Source organism: Patagioenas fasciata, chromosome 2 (assembly GCF_037038585.1).
Source record: "Patagioenas fasciata isolate bPatFas1 chromosome 2, bPatFas1.hap1, whole genome shotgun sequence".
Taxonomy (NCBI): domain Eukaryota; kingdom Metazoa; phylum Chordata; class Aves; order Columbiformes; family Columbidae; genus Patagioenas; species Patagioenas fasciata.
In genome coordinates, this window is record NC_092521.1 from 47,000,651 (window position 1) to 47,023,889 (window position 23,239).

The 23,239-nt window shown below is 39.3% G+C and overlaps 1 protein-coding gene across 1 annotated transcript; it reads left to right on the plus strand.

The window, feature by feature from the left end:
* The first annotated feature begins 34 nt into the window (after positions 1 to 34).
* LOC136097488 (opsin-5-like) lies at positions 35 to 12,643 on the plus strand. The gene is made up of 5 exons (XM_065829860.2): positions 35 to 122; positions 1,072 to 1,234; positions 2,847 to 2,974; positions 3,903 to 4,237; positions 11,952 to 12,643. Exons 1-5 carry the CDS (start codon positions 35 to 37, stop codon positions 12,561 to 12,563), a joined length of 1,326 nt encoding a protein of 441 aa, XP_065685932.1. The 3' UTR covers positions 12,564 to 12,643.
* Positions 12,644 to 23,239: the final 10,596 nt, after the last annotated feature.

The window sequence follows — 23,239 nt, forward strand, 5'->3', positions numbered from 1 at the left end:
AATTTCTAATACTGTGTCCTGTTTTGTTTTTCAGATGAGTCCATCTTTCAGTAACTCAACATTCCAGTCCAAAATAACAGAGTCAGCTGATATTTTTGTTGGAATATGTTATATGGTGTTTGGTAAGTATAATTTAACGGTGTGCGTGTTCATAGAGCTTTGGTAATATTTGATGTGGTAAGGAGACTTGACTGTAAAAGTCAAGTTTGTTTCTGACATTGATGAATGTATTTTGTGTAAGTCACACAAAATGTCTGAAAGAAAAATTATATGCTTAAAAAGGAAAAAAAAAATGTTTTAGGTAAAGCCTCTTTCCATCTCTCCCTCCAAGAATTTCACAATGGAAATGTACATGAACAGGGATGGCTTTGATCATGCATTCAACCAGATCCCAAAGTGATTATGATGTCAGCTGGTGCCTGCTAAAAAGCTGAGCAGGTAATCCATACAGGAACATACAAATTGGGAAATAAAAGCAAAAAACTAAAACTGATTTTTTTCTAAGAAAAAGTGTGATGTATGGCTCTCCTGTAGTATAGTAAGCCAGCATTCCCAGAGGAAATAGTTGTCTACACACCGTAGAGACAATACTTAACTACATTTTCTCTTTCATGCATAATTCAAAATTCTTGCTATATTGCCTGTCATTAATAGGAACTATAACAGGCACCTCCGAGAAAATGCCTCGAAGAGAAAGGAAGAAGGGTTAGTGAATGGAGAGCTCTGGACCTCAAATTGAGAAAATGTGTGCATTGCCATGTGGATGTTGTCTCTGGATTAATTCATGCCAGCTTCCTACAGGCAATTTTTGTTTTTTGACAGGTCAGTTAATTTAATGGATAAAATTATTTATTAGTTCTTTGCAGACAGTTTGAAGGGAACAGAAAACAAAACAGGAATAAATGATCAAATTAAAAAAAAAAAAAAAAAAGAAATCCATAAATATAAAAACCAGACAAGTTTATCTGATAAATGCTATGATGACATTAACCTATTCCTATACATGGAATAAAAGAAGAAAAAAGGATGGCTGAAAGTAACTATTTCTTCATATCGTGTATTTCTCTGCAGGAATATGTTCCTTGTGTGGGAACAGTATTCTCCTATACATCTCCTACAAGAAAAAGAATTTGTTGAAACCAGCAGAATACTTCATTATCAACCTTGCCATCAGCGACCTTGGTATGACCCTGACGCTGTACCCTCTAGCTGTAACCTCCAGCTTTTCACACAGGTTTGTTCACTGTACATGTGATATTTAACATCCTCGGCAGGCTCTGGAAGTCTGTCAGTGATGAAGACTGAATTACTCTGTCACTTTGCTTGCCATCAAAGTGGGAATTCATTAGGTGGATTGAGAGATGTATGCTCTGTAACAGCATCTTTAGGGACTGCTGGTGATAATTAGCACTTTTGTCTATTTGAGGTCACTATCTTTTTGATTTCTGTAGAGCTGAGACTTTTTTCCAAACATCCTCTTCCTACTGCATTTACACTTTGTGGGTAGTATTATTCAAGTGATGGTGAAATGCTTCATTTTTTTTTCCCAATTGGACAGTGAAATTTGGTACTACAAAAAAACAACCCTGAATTTACTTATGATCTCCAAAAGTAGTGATAGCGATGGTACCTAGAAACGTAGTGTTCCGGATTAATTTTGAGGCCAACGTTCTGAATTTAGAACTTCTTTCACCCTTCCTCACTTCTCTCCCCTTATCCACGTGAATTCAGCCTCATATAATTGTGCAAAATCTATTTTTTGTGATCTTCTTTTAAAATTTGGGAGGTTTAGTAGGCTCATTACGAGACCTCAGATAGTATTTGTGCAACTCATGCAGTATGAAAGTGTTTGGGAGAAAGGAACTAGATAGAAAAAGTGAAGGAATATCAAAACTGGTTGTTAGGAGTTATTCTGCATGGTTTGGGAAAGAATGATCTTTGTAATATTTTGGTCTATCCCAGTTGTTGCAGAATGTCCCATAACTGTACAGATGTGAATATGCAATGCTGATTTGGCTTCCCAAAATACTTTACTGAGAAAACTAGGAACATGTCTTTAATAATGTAATCAAGTAGATTATATTTAACAACATGGAGAGCACTTCAGCCAACACAAACCCTGGGAAATTTTCTGTTTTCGGCTAACCAAAGTGAAAAAATATATTTGGTTTGAAGTGAAAAAATCTGTCTCTGTCCTTCTCCCATCTAGTGTTCTCTCATTTTGGCATCAAAACAAAAAATCAGAGAAAAAAATCCAGTAATTACTTGTTTTTTACCACATTACTTTCTGTGGTAAAATATTGCTAAATATGTTAACTAATAGCGAAGGCGTCTTCAAAATCCAGAATGGGGCTTTTGATAACTGCTACTGCAAGTACTGCTGGTGTCTGAATAGAAAGCGAGGAGGTATAATGATTCAGATCAAAGTTGTGTTCTTCTGGAGAGTTTTCACAAGAGAATGTGTTGATTTTGATGAAAACTAGTTTTAAAAATATACATAACGTTAGCAGAAACAACAATAAGCTATATTATTTTATGACCTAGTCCTACTAGTGTTAAGCATTTAGATTTTTCTTTTCAGTATGATTGTCATAAAGATATACTCCTTTGTTTTATAAATATAAAAAGGCTTAAATATGAATCATAAATATAGAGCAGGACATGATTGCCGTAAGGTTTTCAAATGAACATATCTTCTGTAGTTGATCGTTGACCAACAAATAATTTAAGCATGCAGTTTTATTGAAATTTTAAGGCTACAAATGCAAATATATTTCTGCCATTTACTATTACATTTAAGAAAGAAGGAGAGCATCTTAGAATTAACTTTCTTTGTTGTTTTTCAGGTGGCTGTATGGGAAACAGATTTGCTTGTTCTATGCATTTTGTGGGGTGCTCTTTGGGATCTGCAGTCTCTCAACACTGACATTACTGAGCACTGTGTGCTGCCTCAAAATTTGTTTTCCAGCTTATGGTAAGTTAATGTTTCTGCCCTAGATTGCTCAGTTTTTCATGTGAACACAGACCACCATTTTGGGGTTGCATATCCTAGAGAATAGTCTTCTAGAATATCTCTTACATCTGGTCAAACAATGCTTATTTCTGTGATCATTGATAATTAACTATAGGGCTAGATGCATGCAGTTGGTTGCTTTTAAGGTCTTTTAAGTCAGGGTGGTAATTTCGAAACACAGAATAAGAGTTCTGATCTCAAAGCATGGCTAGCCTGAATGAATTATTTTTTTCAGAGTTTATTTCTACATCTTGATGGAGATTTATTCATGCAGGTTTATGTTGTGCTAAGTATCTAGATGTATTAGAGAATTCAGTTATTAATTCAATTAATAGCTGGGTCTGTTCAGTCTAGAGAAGAGAAGGCTGAGAGAAGATCTTATCAATGTTTATAAATATCCCAAGGGTGAATGTCAAGAGGATGGGACCAGACTCCTTTCAGTGGTGCCCAACGATAGGAAGAGGGGCAATGGGCACAGACAGAAGCACAGGAGGTTCCATCTAAACATGGGGAGAAATTTCTTTACTTTGAGGGTGCCAGAGCACTGGAACAGGCTGCCCAGAGAGGCTGTGGAGTCTCCTTCTCTGGAGACATTCAAGCCCTGCCTGAACACATTCCTGTGTGATTTGCTCTGGCAAACCTGCTCTAGCAGGTGGGTTGGGGTAGATGATCTCCAGAGGTCCCTTTCAACCCCAACCATTCTGTGATTCTTTTTCACAATTTGTTGTAATCCATGCCCTATTCTTACAAACCTTGAATATACTATAATATTTTGAACAGCAGTTAAAATTATCCTTCTTAATTATTCTGCTCAATGGCTAGCATATGGGAAACTCCCTTCAGACATGTCAGCTGTGCTCATCTTCACTATTTGTTTTGTATCTTCCAGGGAACAGGTTCAGGAGAGAACATGGGCAAATCTTGATAGCCTGTGCTTGGACCTATGCAGCAATTTTTGCCTGTTCTCCCTTAGCTCACTGGGGAGAATATGGAGCGGAGCCCTATGGCACAGCCTGCTGCATTGACTGGCATTCTACCAACGTCAATGCTGTGGCCCTGTCTTACACTGTAGTCCTCTTTGTTTTCTGTTTTATTCTCCCTTGTGGAGTAATTGTCACTTCCTACTCTCTTATTCTGGTAACTGTGAAAGAATCCAGGAAAGCAGTGGAACAGCACGTCTCTGGCTCCACCAGGATGAGCAACGCACAAACCATTACTGTCAAGGTATTTGAAAGTCAGCCTTTGGCAAGCTGTTTTTAACACAACTGGGCAGCACTATTTAAGGACCAAGAGAGCTCCTGAGAAGGGAATAAAGATGGAAAAGAAAATTGGTCTTTACTCTGTTTTCATTTCAGACAACCCTATTTTCTTGTGCAGATTTGCTGCATGGCAATGAGTTGGTAAACATACAAATAGTAGTTGTATTGTTTCTGAAGGGGGATAAGCTCATGAATCTTCATTACTTGTGAAAATTAGTATTTCAAACTTTTGATCAAAGGGAAGGTTAAAAATTGGAGCATTATGTAGAAGTGAGTTTGGGTCTCATGCTCTTGAAGCATTGCTTATGAAATCCGGTCTGCTTTTGAGTGGGTGAATTCTGTTTGCCCAGCTGCAGATTCCAGAGGAGATCCAAGCTTAAATTTTATATCATTAGAGATTTTAAATAGTAGTGTTGAGGTCAAATTCTCTTGTGTATAACTGAACAAAGAATAAAAGTCACAGAAAAGCATATTTCTGTAAATATTTTTGAACAAAAATTTCTGAAAGTTTGTGTTCTACTAGATTAGCTTGCAGCTAACATTTGGTGTGCTACTCTCTTTAGATATTGTATCTCTTGAAAGACATGAATGTTTCTCCTTGATTCTGTTAATTTTCTCCAGTGAGAAAATATTTTTGTTGTTGTAGTTGTTGTTTTCTTCTTAATTTCAATGAATGCTTCTCTCATTTCTCTAGTTGCTTGCTTAACACGTCCTTCTAAGTATCTTCCTTTCCACCCTTCAATTTTCTGCTTAGAGTCATCTTTGGTCCTTCTGTTCTCTCTCTGTTCAGGAAGATGAACACTCTAATTTGCAAATACAGCTGGATATCTCACCCATCTGCTGCTGTATGGATGATCTTATTTATCTTTTTCATGATAGCAAACTTGGCCTCTCTCTGACATCTCTCTTCAGATTACCAAGTGCAGTGTAGTTGCACTAGAGATCTTAATCTGCCTGCTCTCTCCCTTTGAGTATCTTGGTTTTGACCACTGTGGTGCATGGTCTCATAACCTAAATATCATGCTCAGTCCAAGCAGTTTAAGAACTAAGGAGTTATGTCCACATCTTACCTACTCCTCCTTTGTAATAACTCTTAGATGGAACATTTCCCAACTAAAGCTCTGAAATATATTCCTGCCCCACTCTTGGATATTCAGTAAATATTCATTTTCTTACGTATTTCATTTGACTACAGGATACTATAATTCAACTCTTTAATTAACTTTTAAGACCCTTCATAGCTTATCCTAATTGACTTCTATACTCCTGCTTAGCGAGACCAAGATGTTGGCTACAGTATATGTTCACAACACTCAGAAATGTGCATGCATGTTCAATCTCATGCGTTCCTTCTAATAAACACTGGTAAAATGGAAGCAATATCTCCTTCAAAATTTCATTTATGATGTTAACATAAAAAGACACACTGTTATATCATAGAGGTTGATATTGGTTTGGCTGCTGGAACACTAGCAGAACTCCTTATCATGTACTGACAGATATGTCATCTTTTTACTCTCTGATTTTTTCCCCTCAAAATTGCTTTAATTTTCACTATTAGATTGTACACTCTTGAGTTACTCTAATGCTGCTTATCTTCAGAGGATCTCACCCTGGAATAATAATACAAACAACTAGTTTTACATGATAATCCCTTGACCATACCTGCTAACAGAATAATTTAAGTGAAACTCATAAAAGCAGAGAGGAGATGAGAGACTTTTTTTTTTTTTTTCTTAAGAAACTCCACTAAAACAATCCACCCCAAATATGTCAATTTTGTGGTATACTTGGAATGATTATTTGTTGAACTGTAGTTCTTTCTGCTGGATTTGAGCTGCAATACCACCTACTTTGTAGCACTTGTCAAATTAAAGACAATTTATAGCCAATTCTTACTCCAGCCTTTTCCATCCTGGCTCTGATATCAGGTCACTGTAGCTTAGGGGTCCTGGTCAGGTCTGACCTGTACCTCTGCTGTAGTGTTTGGACTTTGCTTCAGTCTTGAAAAACTACATCCAGAAAATTGCTTAGGCACTTAAAACTGGACTTAGAGACTCCTGCTTGGCAGCTGCCTAGGCCAAGAAAATGCCACAAGTTCCTCTGTAATACTAAAGGTTTCCTAGGTTCCTGCAATTTGCTTTAAGCTGTACTGCCCTGAACACTACATGCCCATCTCTTTCCTAAACTGTATTAACATAACCAGGCCATAGCATTCAATTTATGCCCACTTTAATCTATTTGTTTATTAGTAATTGAATATTTTTATTAAATAAGCAATAAAATACAGATAACATTTGCTATAACTGATGCACTTCCCATATTAAAAAATCTGTCTGTAGTGGGTTTTTTCTGTGCTATTTTAGAATGACAAAAACTATATGGGAACTGTAAAGTGCTATTAGCACTTTTGTGCTTAGGTGGGCTAACTACTGATATTGCTTTTGTTATTAAATAGTGCCATAAATATAAATTATAATGCATACAGAGGAAGGACACTGTTGTTCTCATGTGGTCTCTTCACAGCTGCATGGGTTTCCCAACTTCTGGAAAAAATACGCTCTGAGCATATAGATAAGACAGATAAATATTACAAATGCAAATAGAGATGCAGAAAATTGCCTTTTCTCTGGGAGTTCCTTAGGATTAAACCATTTTAAAATATATACCCTAGTTCCCTCTAGATGTTGCAGGGGCAAAACCACCATGAGTGTAACTTAATTTGTTATCAAATATTTGTTTAAATACCATCTCTGAATTGTTTACCATACCTTCAGTTTTAATCATGAGGAATAAGCCTGAGAGGTTGTGTTCAGTTTTTGTTGTGATTCAGACTTCATGTGTGACCTTGGACAAAGCTCCTGGTACTCAACTTGTATTTATTTGTGGCTGTATTTTATGATACATCAGAAGTACCTTATTTAAAACACCAAAGTATCATTTTGCTGAAAAGAAGAATGTTGAATAATTCACATCTCTCTTCTAATGTTTTTTTATTGAATAAACTGACTTTTTTCTTAGTATGGAATGCAAAGATTTCCAGAGAAATGACACAAATCTACACACCATAGAGTTTATTTGGTCTTAAATTACGTTTGTACAATACATGAACATAGTGTGTGGGTTTTCTTACTCCTCAATAATTTTTTTTTTTTTCAATTAATATAAATTTCACTAGCAATATTAATGGAGGATATCTCACTGCTCTGAGACTGGAAGTATTATATATCCACTGGTAGAAGCAATCTTGAAAGCTGTGGCTAATTACAGGTGGGAAGATCTATGAACATAATAGAAAATATAATGAAATAAAATTGGATAAAGGTTATTCTTGAAAGAAGACTTACAGTTTAGAATACCAGATGCTAAATCTGGATAATTCATTGTAATGGGCAAATCTACTCCTGAAGTGAAAGAATTATAACTGTTCAGTGCCTTTCTTGATTTTGTTCACCTTAAACAGATGTTTTAGTTGTAAGGTGCAGCAACATTGCAATTCGCTGCAGGCATTTCAAAGCTGTTTGGAGATAAGTAGTCCATGTGCTGTTTCTAAATGCATGTGAAGGGAGAAAATGCGCATGAAGACACAAACACTCAATACCCAACTCACAGTTACCTTACTTACACTATTGAATGTATATGTACAAAAGAATAAGTGAACAGAATAGTGCCAAACTGCTTAAAAAAATGCTGCCAAAGGTCTGTTCCAAGGTCTTGAGAGCAGAGTAATCTTTGGAAAGAGGCCAATTGACTCGTTTTAGAGCAGACAACAATATGAATCAAGTATTCTTTTCTGAACCATGGTACCGTAGCAGTAGTTTACTCTTTTTACTTTTTTACTCTTTTGTACTTTGTTGAATGAAGAGAGGAGTAAAATTCATTACTTGAATTTTCAGAGGTTAGCTTGTGAATTTCTAATTTCTTTTACTTCTTCTGTTTTAACAACGCATTGGATCACTGGCTTATTGTTTTGCAGAAAAACAAAGCAGAGGTTGTAATAGTCCCTTGAGGCATAAAAAAATCGGTGGAATTAATTTGCTCCTTATAAGCATGCATTTGGACTGAGTCTCACAGATTTTGAAAACAGTTGCATTTACCCTGTCAGAAACAATTTGTAGGAAAATCTTTATATTCTCAGCAGAATAGCTTCACCCATATCAATTCCTTTAAAAGTGAAAGAAGAAAGTACCATTTTATTTTATTTGTCATAACCTTACCTAATTACCTCCTAAAAGCCCATTTCTCCTTCTCTGCAGCCTCTGGGAACTGAGAATCCTTTAAAGCTGTGCTGCAATAAGCATATTGCATAAATAAATTGAGAAAAGTTAAGCGCTTGCTGCAAATATCCTTTTCAGTTTTGTGGACAAGAATGAATTTTGCTGCTGAAGTAAGCAAAAGATTCTACAAATGAGACAAATGATGGACCATATATGATCCACAAGAAGAACAACATGTCGTCCTCTCAATTTAAATGACATTATCTCAGGAAGGCTGAATTCTTCTAATTCATTAATGCTCAAGTCTTCTCATTCAAAACCATTTTGCAATATATTTCTTAACAAGTAGGAAATTTACTTCTGACTTTCTGTTCTAAACTCTCATTATTATTACAGTGAAATATATTTTATTAATAATTTTGTACCAGGAACATTAGTATGCCAACAAATTTCTCTGTTGTATGAAGAGATACTCCAAGTCCAGACACACAAGATGCTGAATACTCCAAAATTCCACTTCCCTGCCTATTCCTAGCACTGGCTTCAGGCGTGTTGGATGGATGGGCCCTGACAGCCTGCATATTTGACTCATCTGTGCCTTCAGGCTACAGTCATTCTGTGCTTGGTGAAAGATCTGTAGGGGCACAGGGTTTTACAAGAAATCTGTGGACATTAAAATATCATTCCTGAACTTGAGCAGAAACTCCTTTCCATGCTTTCTGTACATTACTCCTCATTAATGAAATTCTTGATAATCCTGACAATCTTAAGCAATAATGTTGTAGTCTCCATACAAGTATAATGATAAGTTCAATGTATTTTTAGTAAGTTTATTATCTGGATGGAAGAATTTTCTAAATCTTCTTTGGTATAGGGAACAGGTTGATACGGCGGACCTTTATCTGAGTTCCAAAGTTGTGTGTGTGAAAATCCTGATGTTCTTTGCCATCTCGTGTTGGCATCACTGGTTAGTCCACTCCTCATACCTGTCTTCTTGAAACCATGTCAGTCATTTTGTTGATCTTAAAGAGATGAAGGCACTTCATCAAGGACTCGTCTTGAAACTTCTTACCATTGGTAGAGTGTGTTAAGTCCTTTTCTGCTCTGATGTATTAAACTCCAGACTTCCCAATATGTGGCATGACAATATTAGTAATGATAACAAAGTCTCTTTCTACATTCATGTATGTATACGTATGGCTGATAGGCTTAAATACCTCAAAGGGAGTTCCTTTTGTCTAATCGTGCTCCGCTGAAACTTAGTAACTGTCTTCAGTACATCTTGAAAATTGTCAGTGACAAAGACCTGAGAACAATCTGTCACATCTATTTTAGACATAGAAGTCTCTCTGTCCATTGACACTGTAAGGAATCAAGACTGCTTTAGATTTAGCATATAAGTTTTTTGAGAGCTCAAGCTATGCAAGATTAATCTCCTCCTTGCTGTAGAAACTGTATTGATGCAGTTTTGGAAGTTGGCTATGAGCTCCTTGAAAATATGTGCCTATTTTATTGTATTTTATTTTATTGTATTTTATTTTATTTATTTTATTTCATTTTACTTTATTTTATTTTATTTTATTTTATTTTATTTTATTTTATTTTATTTTATTTTATTTTATTTTATTTTATTTATTATTTTATTTTTTCCACATGAACAAGGTAAAGCTTATTGCAATCCCAAAGCTTAATTGCTGTCATAAATAAGCCATTTGGGAAATGCATCAATTGATTCTAGTGCCCATTTCTTCTTCTTGTGATTCTAAAGGGCCAAGGCATATTACTTGCCAGAGAGACTGCATTTGGTTTCAGTCTTGAATACTGACCATGGACAGTTGAGGATTACAAAACCCACGCATATTGCACCAGTATATCCATAGGTAGATTCAGACCTTCATTCAAGAAATATAATGCTATGGAAACAAAGAGAAAAAATAAGTCTACCCTGTCTAATGGGTTTGCCTCTTCATTGTTTCTTAACTAGTCTCATTCTGTCATAATACCTCATTTTACAGTTCTGTCAAATCACTTTAACTTTGCACTTAATGGAAGCTCTAACAGGTTAAAACCCACAAATTTCTGTGCCACTATTATTACAGCAGATGGCTTTGTAGAGAAATGCAAGAATTCATAAACAGATTTTAGCCTAATAGCAAAAATAGTTAAATGCCACAGACATTCCTCATAAAACTTGTGACACATATTTCTTGGCAATCACCATGCATTTCTTCTTGCAAAATAAAATTTGTAAGACTGTCAAACTTAGGGAGAAAATAATAGCATTTGGAGGAGTTCTCTATATCTTAAAAGAGTCTAGTGTGTGTTCCCCTGGTGCTAGTGTTCAGAGTTTCTTTCATTCTCTTTCTGAAAACAATAATGTCATCTGTCTTAATAGAAAAAAACCATGATTTTTCCAGCCTTCAATCTATAGCCAGAACCTCATTGAGAAAAGTTGTGGATTTGCAATTAGCTGAGCTAGTTAGCAGCTCTGTACTCGCACTTGCAGAGGGCAGCTCAGGCAGGTGGCACAATTAACAGCTGAAAATAAAAGTACTTTCCTTATTAAATTCTTTTTGTTCCCTTGGATTCAATACTACTCTGAATTGAGTGGATTCTCTACTGTCTTCCTTATTTGGAAATACAAACTTTTGGAAAAAATGGACTTGAGAAGCTTCTTCAAGAGCATGAATATTCTTTTTTTCTGTCTTTATATATGCACTTTAGCTATAAGCAGTGCTTAGAATGATGTCCAGCATCATTCTTCCAGTCTTCCTATAAAAGGTGATGCTTACAGTTTACTTTAGATTTCTAGAGGTTTTGTTTATCAAAGACCTGATATTTATTTATTTGTTCTTGCATTTTATGTGTCTCTGTGATAATTTAAATAAAAAACCCAAAAGATTTTTTTTTTTAAAGACCTCTTAAAGCTTTCTTGAGGGAGTTTATTAGGACAAACAATTGTGCAGTAGGAGTTAAACTAATGCATTTGATTCACCTTCAGGATCAATCTAGTCTTCTGCTGTCAGGTGCCTGTCTGTGAGAAGCAACAGTAAAACTATGGAAGACATTTTTTAGCCAGGAAAATCGATATTGCTTTTGAACTGGGCAATAGGAATGGCTTTGCAATCCAGACAAGAGTTTCCCCAGAATGGCATCTTTTTCTTTAGGCTGGCTACCTTTTAGTCTAAAAAGAGTTTTCTTGGCACTTTAGTGAAGAGGAAGAGAAATGTAGGAGCTGACACATTTTAACTCTGAAGCTTCAGGAGGAACTAAGTTTCAGATAGAATTAATTTGCTAGACAAATCTCCATTTGGAGAGCAGTTGAGATATGATGGAAGACTTGGGAAGACTCTTAACAAGGAGATTCAATCAGGTCGTATTTGTATGTGTATGCTATTTTGTTGGCTATTTTTCTCTTGTATGCCATTTTTTAACTCACTGTTTTTTCCTTTTCTCTGCAAGCTGAGTGTTGCTGTGTGCATTGGATTTTTTGCTGCCTGGAGCCCTTACGCCATCATTGCCATGTGGGTAGCTTTTGGATCAATAGATAAGATTCCTCCGTTAGCCTTTGCTGTGCCAGCTGTCTTTGCAAAGTCCTCCACGCTCTACAATCCAGTTATCTATCTCCTCCTGAAGCCAAATTTCCGAAACATCATCTCCAAAGATTTCACAGTTCTTCAACAGTTATGCATCAGAAGTTGCTTTTGTGTCAAGGCACCACAGAACTACATATCAGCTTCGAACACCAACCTGAGAACACTTAAGGGCAAAAATGAATTCAGCTGTAATTCTCTGCCAATTGCTGGAGAATGTTCTTATTTCCCCCGTGAAAAGTGCAGTGATACTTTTGAATGCTTTCAAAGCTATCCAAAATGCTGCCAGGAGAGGCCAAGCACTATGGAATGCCCTCTTCAAGAAACGTTGTCCTTGAAGAGCAACCTCCAAGCGAAAGTGAGACAGGCCAGTAAGAAACCAGTAAAGGTGGTTGTGCAGGGAGAAAAAAGTACTGAAATTGATACCTTGGAAATCACCTTGGAAGCAGTACCTGTGCATCATACATCTGCAGACCTCTAGAGCTTCTTGTGTGAAGCTCTCTGACTGTACTGTTATTATATTGGATTTATGAATGTAACTTTTTCTAAAGAGTCCTTCTACTACCCCATTTTCTAGACTATTTTTCTGTTTTTTCTCATACTTTTTGATGGGTCACATGCTAGAGCATGGACATGCTATAAATGTTATATGACTCTTGCCATGCCAACATTAGTACATTGGGCTGTGTTCACATCATGACCTATGTCAGGCAAATCCTCTCTGTGTTTTGTAACATCCTTTCACTCTGTTTTCAAGAGAAAACACTAACCATTGAGAGATTTTCCATGAAGCATCTTTACTCTTTCTAGACTACGTACATTTATAGTCTGTCTGTTTAAAAGAAATAACTCAGTGTAGAGTTTTAAAACCACAAGATCATGCTGGTTTAATTGTTATAGCAACTGAAAAGGTAAATGCTAACTGAAATGCCCGTTTTACAAGAAGTAATGCTGAATGACCATATATGTTGCATTTGCTAGGAGGTGTAGGTCACTTTGTTCCTTGCTTTGAGATGAACAGGCAGGTTTCGACTTCATTCCACGTGAATGAAATAAAAATATTTCTGTTAATTCAAGGTAGTTTTTTGTTTACCTTTTGGTGTAATTTTAGAACTTGCCTGAGGACATTATTTATTATTCCCAGTTTCCTGTATAGGACCTTGGAATTAGGAGGGTGAAGACCTGACCCAGAAATAGCACAAGGGGCAAGAATCTCTGCTGGTGCAAATCACTGAAACCTGTAAAAACTATCCCACATGAAGATCCCAGTCCTCCTAGAATTCATGAATTTGACTTACAAGGACACTGCTGCAGAGTAAGAACAGGCACAGCTCTTCTTTCCCTTGTTCTTGGTCTCCTTTTCTTCTCCCTTGGAAGAGAAATGAGAAGAAAAGGGGTGTTGGACAAAGGGCATTTGAAATGGCTGCTTCTACTGCTTAGGGAGGATTTTGTTGAACTGCTGCTGTTTTATGGCTTACCATCAGAGAGCACCATATCCTCTGCTGCTGCCATGAGGCAAATTTCCAATGACATGCTGGAAGTGCCAAGCTGTCATTTTGGCCAGGCTACGGCCAAAATTGCCATATCTTTCTCATTAAAAGTGATTATAACTTTGTTTTCTGGGTGGAGTTACTTTGGACGATAAGGCAGTCTTCCTCTGAACTTCCATCTGCAGGGCCTCCGCAGGAGACATTACCAAAGCCTCGGTGGAATACCTGTATCTTTAGAATGATAATGATTTATCAACAACACATTTTCTTCCTGTTTCTGTGGTGACTTCGAGAAAATGTATCTGATTGCAAAAGGGACAGCCATGTTAAACTCTGTGAAAGTCTCCAGTTAGCCACTTTAAGGGATTTTTTGTTGCTGTACAGTGCATTTGTCACATTCACTTGGGACATAGAGTTCTCTGTCCTGTTTTCAAACTCCCCTCACCCTCCCACCCCAAAGAAGCTTTTATCTTCAGTGTTTTTATATATGAACAATAATTAACATACATTCAATTGGATTCTACAGATGTATTTATGTTTAAAATACGTGACCTGATGAAGAGTGCAAAATGCTTACAAGGCATTACAGAAAAGACACCCTCTCAAGATATTTCTTCAGGAACTCTGAAAAAGCAAACAAACAATGCTCAGAAAGTCCTCTCAGTGTGTGTTTTCTCCAAGACTTCCCAAGACACATGGGTCAGCAGTGCAGCACAAACAGGTACCTTATTCTGTGGGGCTGCAGCTCCTGCACCTGCTGTCTCTTACTTCAGATGAGGTGGGATCAGGTTTGAGGACCTTTAGGCAATGCTGACCTTTTCAGATGGTGAAAAATAAGAGTGGACGATACACTCAGAAATCATCTTGTCCTTCCTGCTCCAAGTCCCATTGACGTCAGTGCACAAAGCTGAGTATGTGAATAAATCTCTGGAGGACTCACTGAAAAAAGGTGTATGTTTGGGGGTTTTAACTGGCATATCATTGCCAAGCCTAAAAGCATTGCACTATCAAAAGACAAATAATTATAATCTGCATTGTGCGGAGGGGCTGCATGCCCAGCTTCCATACAGATGTTTTAAATTCCAGCTGTAACATGTATCTCTTTAAAACGATCAGAAAAATGTTGGGGTTTTTTGTGCTGTGACTGGTCTTCGAACTGTGCTGTCTGTTAGTTGCATGGTGAGATAATATTATGAGCTACTAGTCTAAACCACAAATATACTTTTTCTAATGGATCTAAATAGGTAAGTCAGGAAGTCTGGAGTCTCCGTGCCTGGATTTACAGTCACTTTCAATTTAGCATTCCCTGTAGTGGAAGCCAAGGCTGACTTGCATTAGATGTTACTTTTTTAGTGGGACATATGCAAGCATATATTTGCATAATGTCTGTCTGTTAATGTGAAGGAAAAAAAAAAAAACCACAACCCTGTGTCTTTTTGGTTACTTCAAATTGGCACTGGACTGTTTGAACCTGACTGTCGGCTCTGAGTATAGAGTAAAACATTTACGCAGAAGGTCACATTTAACTTTGAGTAGAACACAAAATGTTTTAAAAATGACTGTAAAATCCATGCCAGCTCCTTTTATACGTTAATGGGAAGAACATTGTGCCTATGCAGAGAATTCCCCATATAGTAGACATTAAGAATGACAGTGCATTCAGATTATGTTCCCACTAAGTGGGGGGAAAAGTTTTCTCTCTTGTGCTTTTTCTGTAGCAACCAAGTCTCAAAAAACCTTTTCAAACTTGCAAGTTTTTCAATTTGGCCATCTGTTGTTCATCAGGCTTAATCATAATTTACCGTTAGTAAGTGTATAAATCAAATGCCATCTATTACATGGACTCTATTTTTATGCATTCAGGTCTGATGGAAGAATTAAAGGCTTATTGGAATATTACAAGAACTTAAACAGAATATTTGTTTCTAAAGATAAAACAAACTTTTTCTCACCTGACTAATGAAATTATAATTTTTGTTGCTAGCACTGTATTTAAGTACACCGAATACAACATTTATGATGTCAGTGACAGAAATGGTAAAGTAAACCAGTGAGGTTGCTAGTGTAGCAGAGCATGGAAGATGTAACTGGACCTACCTGCCTGCTATGGTTTTTTGAAGGGGAAACATTATTTTTCTAGAACTCAGTTGCTCAGAAAGGTCACTGATCTAAGCCTGTTCCTGACCAGGGGGAACAGAAAGTCATTCCCACCTGGGAGGGTTGCTGATGCACATAGGCACAGCTCACATGCTAACAGACAACTTGACTACATTGCACACACATCGCTTAACAAAGGCCTTGTACTGCAAGTACGCATAAAAATCCCTCTTTGCTCAGACTGAAGGGACAAGGAGGCTCAGCTGACTGAGCTGAGGAGAGTGGGGCAGAATGGGTGGCTCTGGCGCAGGGACAGTTAGTCCTTGGCCCAGAACAGCAGGAATGGGAAGTGTGTGTGCCTGTGTTCCATGATCACAGCAACCTTGCTCCCCTTCCATATTTAACTTTTGTGTTCATTTATGCATTTGTCTTACAGGGGATGGTAAGTTTTGGGGTGGGAAATGCTTTCTCCTGTGCATGCAAAGGATTTCAAACGAGGTGGGAGACACCATGTCTTTTCTCACTGCCACAGGAGGGCTGAGGAGCTTGCCTGGAGTCACTGTGGAGAGACTAGTTCTTCTCTTGGTTTTACTCTACCCATTGTGGACAGGAAATGTATGCTGTAAGCTGCTGATCCAACATGTTTTGGGTATATTATGCTTGCTGTTTATGTTGGTTTATGTGCTGGGCAGTTATGTCCTTGCAGTGGAAGGAGAGTCTGTCAGAGGTTGCAGAAGGCAATTGAACTAGCTGGTCCATCTCAGCCAGAAGAGCTGGCAATAGCTCTTCATGACTTTTCTGCCATCTTCCTGCTCCTCCTATGGCACTTTTCCTCTTTTACACTGTCCCCTTTCCTGATGGGCTTTCTTCTTCCTCTCTGCTCTCTGCCTTCCATCAGTTTCCTGTTTTTTCCCCTGATCTTTCTTCCCCTCCTCTCTGCTCCCCAGCACTCAGCACACCCCTGGGGAGCTCTGCGGTAAGCACCTGGCACTCCCATCACAAACAAAATGGTAGTAAAAAGCTGTGAACAGACCAGTTTCTGTGTGCCATGTCGAACACTTGTGGTTGACAGTTTTTGCTTTTCCAATTGTTATCCAAATTGAGCTAGTCTGCGGAGGCCAGAAGCACATGCTATATGTTTTATTCTTTCATTTTCCTGTTGACTCTCTGGTTTTCTTTTAGCAAGGTACCATTAAAGTACCACACCTGCCAAGATGACATGTTCTTGCAATGGGGTTGGGAGGGACACTGGGATATCCTCATTATTTTTTCTCCTTTAGACAAAAATGCAATCTGTAGAAAGAAGCAGTAAAGGCATTACTGCAGAACACGGTTCTCATGCTGTGGCCGCTCTGTAAGAGAAATATGTCTATTCCTAGAGACGGGCTTTTAACAAAGAGCTTAGTGATGTTTCTCCTGTTATGTCATGCATAAAGGATACCTGGAAAGAAAAGCCAAGAAGAGAGGCTCTTTGGACAGCAAATCTATGATTGTCATGCTACAAGTTTAGTGCCCCTAGGAAGGCTAGAAAGAGACTCTTTGCATACAATCTTCCATGCTTCTTCCATGCTCAGGATCAGAGCATCCCCACACATAGGAAGTCGAGGAAGGGAGCCAGGAGGCCTGCGTGGTTGAATAGGGATCTGTTGGGTATGCTCAAGCAGAAGAGGCGAGTTTACAGGTCATGGAAGCAGGGACTGGCCACTTGGGAGGAATATAAGGCTGCTGTTAGAGGATGCAGGAAGGCAGCTAGGGTAGCCAAGGCCTCCTTAGAATTACAGCTGGCGAGAGGGGTCAAGGACAGCAAGAAGAACTTTTTCAAATACATAGCAGATAAAACTAATACCAGAGGCAATGTAGGCCCACTGATGAATGAGGTGGGTGCCCTGGTGGCAGAAGACACAGAGAAGGCAGAATTGCTGAATGCCTTCTTTGTCTCTGTCTACTTCGCTGGAGGCTGTCCTGGGGAACCCTGTACCCCTGAGACCCCGGATGAAGCCAGGTTAATGGAGGAGTTTGCTTTAGTCGATGAGGACTGGGTTAGGGAACAACTAAATAGTCTGGACATCCATAAATCCATGGGTCCAGATGGGATGCATCCACGGGTGCTGAGGGAGCTGGCTGAAGTCATTGCTAGACCGCTCTCCATCATTTTTGCCAAGTCTTGGGAAACGGGAGAGGTGCCCGAGGATTGGAGGAAAGCAAATGTCACTCCAGTCTTCAAAAAGGGCAAGAAGGAGGACCCGGGTAATTATAGACCGGTCAGCCTCACCTCTGTCCCTGGGAAAGTAATGGAACAGCTTATCCTTGGTGTCATCTCAAGGCATATCAGGGATAAGAGGGTCATTAGGGGCAGTCAGCATGGCTTTACCAAGGGTAAGTCATGCTTGACCAACCTCATAGCCTTTTATGAGAATGTAACAAGGTGGACGGATGATGGCAGAGCGGTGGATGTGGTCTACCTTGACTTCAGTAAAGCCTTTGACACAGTCCCTCACAGCATCCTCACAGCTAAATTGAGGAGGTGTGGTCTAGACAATAGAGTAGTGAGGTGGATTGCAAACTGGCTTAAAGAGAGAAGCCAGAGAGTGGTGGTCAATGGTGCGGAGTCCAGTTGGAGGCCAGTATCTAGTGGAGTGCCTCAGGGGTCAGTACTGGGGCCAATATTATTCAATATATTCATTAATGATTTAGACAAGGGAATTGAGTGTACTATCAGCAAGTTTGCTGATGACACTAAGCTGGGAGGAGTGGCTGACACGCCAGAAGGCTGTGCCGCCATCCAGCGGGACCTGGACAGGCTGGAGAGTTGGGCGGGGGATAACCTGATGGAATTTAACAAGGGAAAGTGTAGAGTCCTGCATCTGGGCAGGAACAACCCCAGGTTCCAGTATAGGTTGGGGAATGACCTATTAGAGAGCAGTGTAGGGGAAAGGGACCTGGGGGTCCTGGTGGACAACAGGATGACCATGAGCCAGCACTGTGCCCTTGTGGCCAGGAAGGCCAATGGCATCCTTGGGTGTATTACAAGGGGGGTGGTCAGTAGATCGAGAGAGGTCCTCCTTCCCCTCTACTCCGGCCTGGTGAGACCCCATCTGGAATATTGTGTCCAGTTCTGGGCCCCTCAGTTCAAGAAGGACAGGGAACTGCTGGAGAGGGTCCAGCATAGGGGAACAAAGATGATTAAGGGAGTGGAGCACCTCCCTTATGAAGAAAGGCTGAGGGAGCTGGGGCTCTTTAGTTTGGAGAAAAGGAGACTGAGGGGTGACCTTATTAATGTTTATAAATATATAAAGGGTGAGTGCCACGAGGATGGAGTCAGGCTCTTCTCAGTGGCAAACAATGATAGGACAAGGGGCAATGGGATCAAGCTGGAACACAAGAGGTTCCACTTAAATTTGAGAAAGAACTTCTTCTCAGTGAGGGTAACAGAGCACTGGAACAGGCTACCCAGGGAGGTTGTGGAGTCTCCTTCCCTGGAGACATTCAAAGCCCGCCTGGACACATTCCTGTGCGACCTCACCTAGGCGTTCCTGCTCCGGCAGGGGGATTGGACTAGATGATCTTTTGAGGTCTCTTCCAATCCCAAACATACTGTGATACTGTGAATCTTTGTACAAGCAAGCAAGAGCTGTACTTTGGACCAGTTCTGCCTTCTCAGGCTGTGCAAGCAGTGCAATCATGAGACAAAAGGTCACTTCACCCACCAAAAAAAAAAAGACCATAATGTGTGGGATATATTTTGCAGTGAATTGCAAAATGCAACTGTGATACAGGTGAAAGCATTGAATGGTTTTGTGTGTGGGGGGGAGAAATGCTACTGGAAATGTCAAAATTGATAATATAGCAATTTTGAATTGAAAGGCTTTGACTTTCTCAGTCTGGAATCATAAGGGTGTTTGGTATCATTCATAAGGTGTCAAATCAGACAAGCCCTTTGTCCCTGTGTGATGCTCGATGGCCAGTGGTGCCTGGCAGGGTGGTGGGGGCAGCTGCCAAGCAGCCCTCCATCCAGCAGCTGTACTATCTGCTGCACATTCCCTCCTCCACAGGACACCTTACTAGCCCTGACACCAAAGGAAGCCATAACCCTCCCCAGCAAGGTGAAAGATTCCCTGGTGCAGCCCTTTGGTAAGACCCATGAGGATGATTGGATTCCTGGAGATTTAGAGGTGATGCTCCTCTGCTGAAGAACGGTTCCTCTGCCAGCCTTGAGGAAAGGCAGGCAGCTGCCCAGGCCAGCTCAGCAGAAGAGCCAGCTGGTGATCCAGGCTTGTCTGTGGTCTTAGTGCTATCAATATATTTTGTTCCAAATGTAAAATGTCTGGGACCAATTCTGTCCTTCTTGCACTGCAGTGATTTGCATCATTATTGCCAATTACACTTTGCAGTTACTCATGGATTTTAATCTTATTTTTTTATGAACTGCAACTAATTAATCCTCTCATTCCTCTCAGCTTAACAGACACTATTGAGAATTGTCTGCATTTTTGTTTCAGATGATGGACCACAGCGGAGATTTCAGGAGACTTGTCAGTGTAATTAGAGGAGTCAAGGTACTGGAAATTCGTCTCCCATCAGTTGAAATCCAGGAACAGCTCTGGCTACGCATCTGTTATTTGGAGGAGTCACACCGTAAAATTAATAGCTGTGAGCTGAAATGCAGATGAGTCTTGTTGTCTTTTGTTTGATGTGTCTCACTTTCTGAAGATGGTCAGGGACAACCTATTCCATTGACAGAAAGACACTGGCAGACAACTGCCTTCCAGTCAGTTGTTGAGATTTAGTTCAGAGAGACTGGCAGAAGTCATCCTGAGTGCTAAAACATTTTCCTTTTCAATTATCTTATTTCTCTGCTATGACACACTGCTTCCTATCAGGCTTCATGCCGAGACAAGGCTGTTGCTGAATACTGAATACCTGCTGTTTGGGAAAAATGATGTTTTTTTCTACAGGCAATTTTTCCAAGTCTACATGTATGAACACAGACAGCCTCTCTACGGGCTTTGGTCACAGTCAGTGTACTCTCTGATGTACAGAAGCGTACAACAGAAATTACTATGCTGGTTTAAAATACTAGCTAAGGCCACAGCTTAAAAACACTTTGCTTTTCATTTGCTGTCCAATTTGTGATTCTCCCACTGCAGCTCATCACAATTGGGTTTTAAACAGCTTTCTATATCAGGCCAATCCTAAATGGTCTGATTACCCAGAATGGGGCTTCCTTCAAGGTGCCCTGGCTGCACCTCCAGTAAAGAGGCAGAGCCAGAGTCAGAAAGCTGAAAGACAGAAAATTCCCCAACATTTAAATACTTTCGCAGAGAAAGCTGGGAAACATTCTGCACATCTTCATGTAGGTGATTTGTCCTCTCAAAAGATTGTATTATTTTCTGTGCTTACCTCTATGGCATTAAGTTCTACTCCCAATTGCAAATGGATTTTCTCCCGTCATCTTTTCCTGCAAAACCCACAGTCCTGAGTCAGGGTATCTGTGGTAGGGAACTGCATGACAGTTTTATCATGATTTTTTTTTTTTTTCAGTTTTCTTGAAGAAGTGACATGGCAACATCTGCTCTGAATGCAGATTTTCTGAGTGAATTTCACCGCTTTGCCAGCTGACCACTTTGTGAAGCAGAGGGAATCCTACAGCAGCTTAATCCTTCCACAGTACCCGAACCAGAGCACTGCCTGTTCATCAGATCAAAATAACCAGCATTCCCAGCTAAACCAAATTTGACCAGACCCATGAAACCAAGATGTTAAGCAAACCATAAGGCAGAGTGATTTTCCAGAAGGTACACTTATTAGGCCCTATTTTCTTTTCAGTCTGGTCCTTGTCCAACCCAGCTGAATGGGAGCTGACGCTGTTCTGCTTCTGTCAATTATCAGCTCCTTCCATGCCTGTGGTCTTGGACTTGCAACTCATCGTGTATAGGTAGATTGCTGTGTTGGATCAAATACATTCACTGGTGCCAGCTTCCCAGTATCAGTATTCAATGAATTTTGATAAAAAGAGAAAAACAGAACTGAGATAAAGGAAAGATGTTCTGACTGTACAGACTGTCAGTCTGACACAGGACAGACTCATAATGGCTTATTTTACAAAACTGTTGTTTCCCTTTGTTGTAACACTGCATCTTCTGAATGCTTCGGTGAATGCTTCCATAATTAACATAATTATCATCTAATTTTAAAAAGCTGTATAGGCTACAATATGTGAGGTTGGTGACAGATGGTTAGAAAGGTGAAGAAAAATACAGAGCCACTGAGTGATCTATGTAACACACTGAAAATGCAACACGACTGAAAAAAAGGAAAACCATTTTAGCTATGTATTCGCTATTTATCTAGTCTTAAAAACAAAAGATGATTTTCCCCAGGATTTCTTTGGAAATATGACTCACTGTTCAGTGTTCATTAGAGAGTGAAGACAATGTCTCTTCCTTCAGCATGGATGAAGTATCTAAAACCTCCATCCTGTTAGATGGGCTGTCATGTGTAAAGAAGGAATATGTGACATCTGCAAGGAGATCAACAGGAATTTTGTCTTGGCAAGGACTGCAAACTCTGCTTAAGCCGAGGACAAAACCCCTCTGCCTTTATAATCTGCTAGAAAAACTTGATTCAACTCCTGTCTTTGTTAAATCTTTAACAATGTGTTTCTGATTTGAAAGCCTGGCAGGGTTTATGTGCCTAGAAAATCCCAGTACTTGCATGCTGGCAAAACTAGAAGACCTGGCTAGTTAATTTCAGTGATAAAGAAGAGGATCATATCTGCATTCACTTCCCAAGTCCTACAGAAACCAAACCAGGGCTGTAGTATTGTTATCTGCACCTTGATGCCTGTACATTTACCTCTCCTCAGAGACATGTTCCCTCTGCATGGAGTGACTGTTTCAGGATCCTACACTAAATAAGCGTGGATTCAGTCTGCAGTTCTTAGGTATGTGAATATATGTTATGTATGGAGTGACTTAATTTACTCTGGAAATTCCAAAGGTTATCATGTGCCCATTGGAGATTAAATCACCCGCATAGTTCAAACCTCTGTGGAACCATATTTTCCGCATCATTCTGCCTATCACAAATTTTAATTGAGGGTTATATTGCAGGGAATCCAAAGATGATGAATTGTAAATGATTTTCAACGTTAATTATTTTTGTTTCCATTAGACTGCAAAGGATATATTGATGTTTTAGAAGCAAAGAAAGAGAAGGGACCTTTTCCTCTATTATGCTTGTCTGAGTTATGTTGGGTAGCTCTGACCCTTGCAGGACTCCTGGCCACTTGAAGATCATGAGTTGGTCAATGTTTAAAGCAACCAAACTAATTTGAAAACATATTGCATATCTTCAAAAATGAATGTCTTCAGTCATGCTTCTTATTGAAATATGGAAGTTAAAAAATGGGAAGTTTTCAATTTCTAGTTGCCTGTCCTTTTGCCTTTGCCTGTCCTCCTATAGGAGGAGACAGAGAAAAAGTGTAAAAAGAGAAATCAGTAATCCAAACCTCATTTTCTAACACAAACATTTTAATAAAAAACTTTGTATGTATTGTTGCCAACGGAAG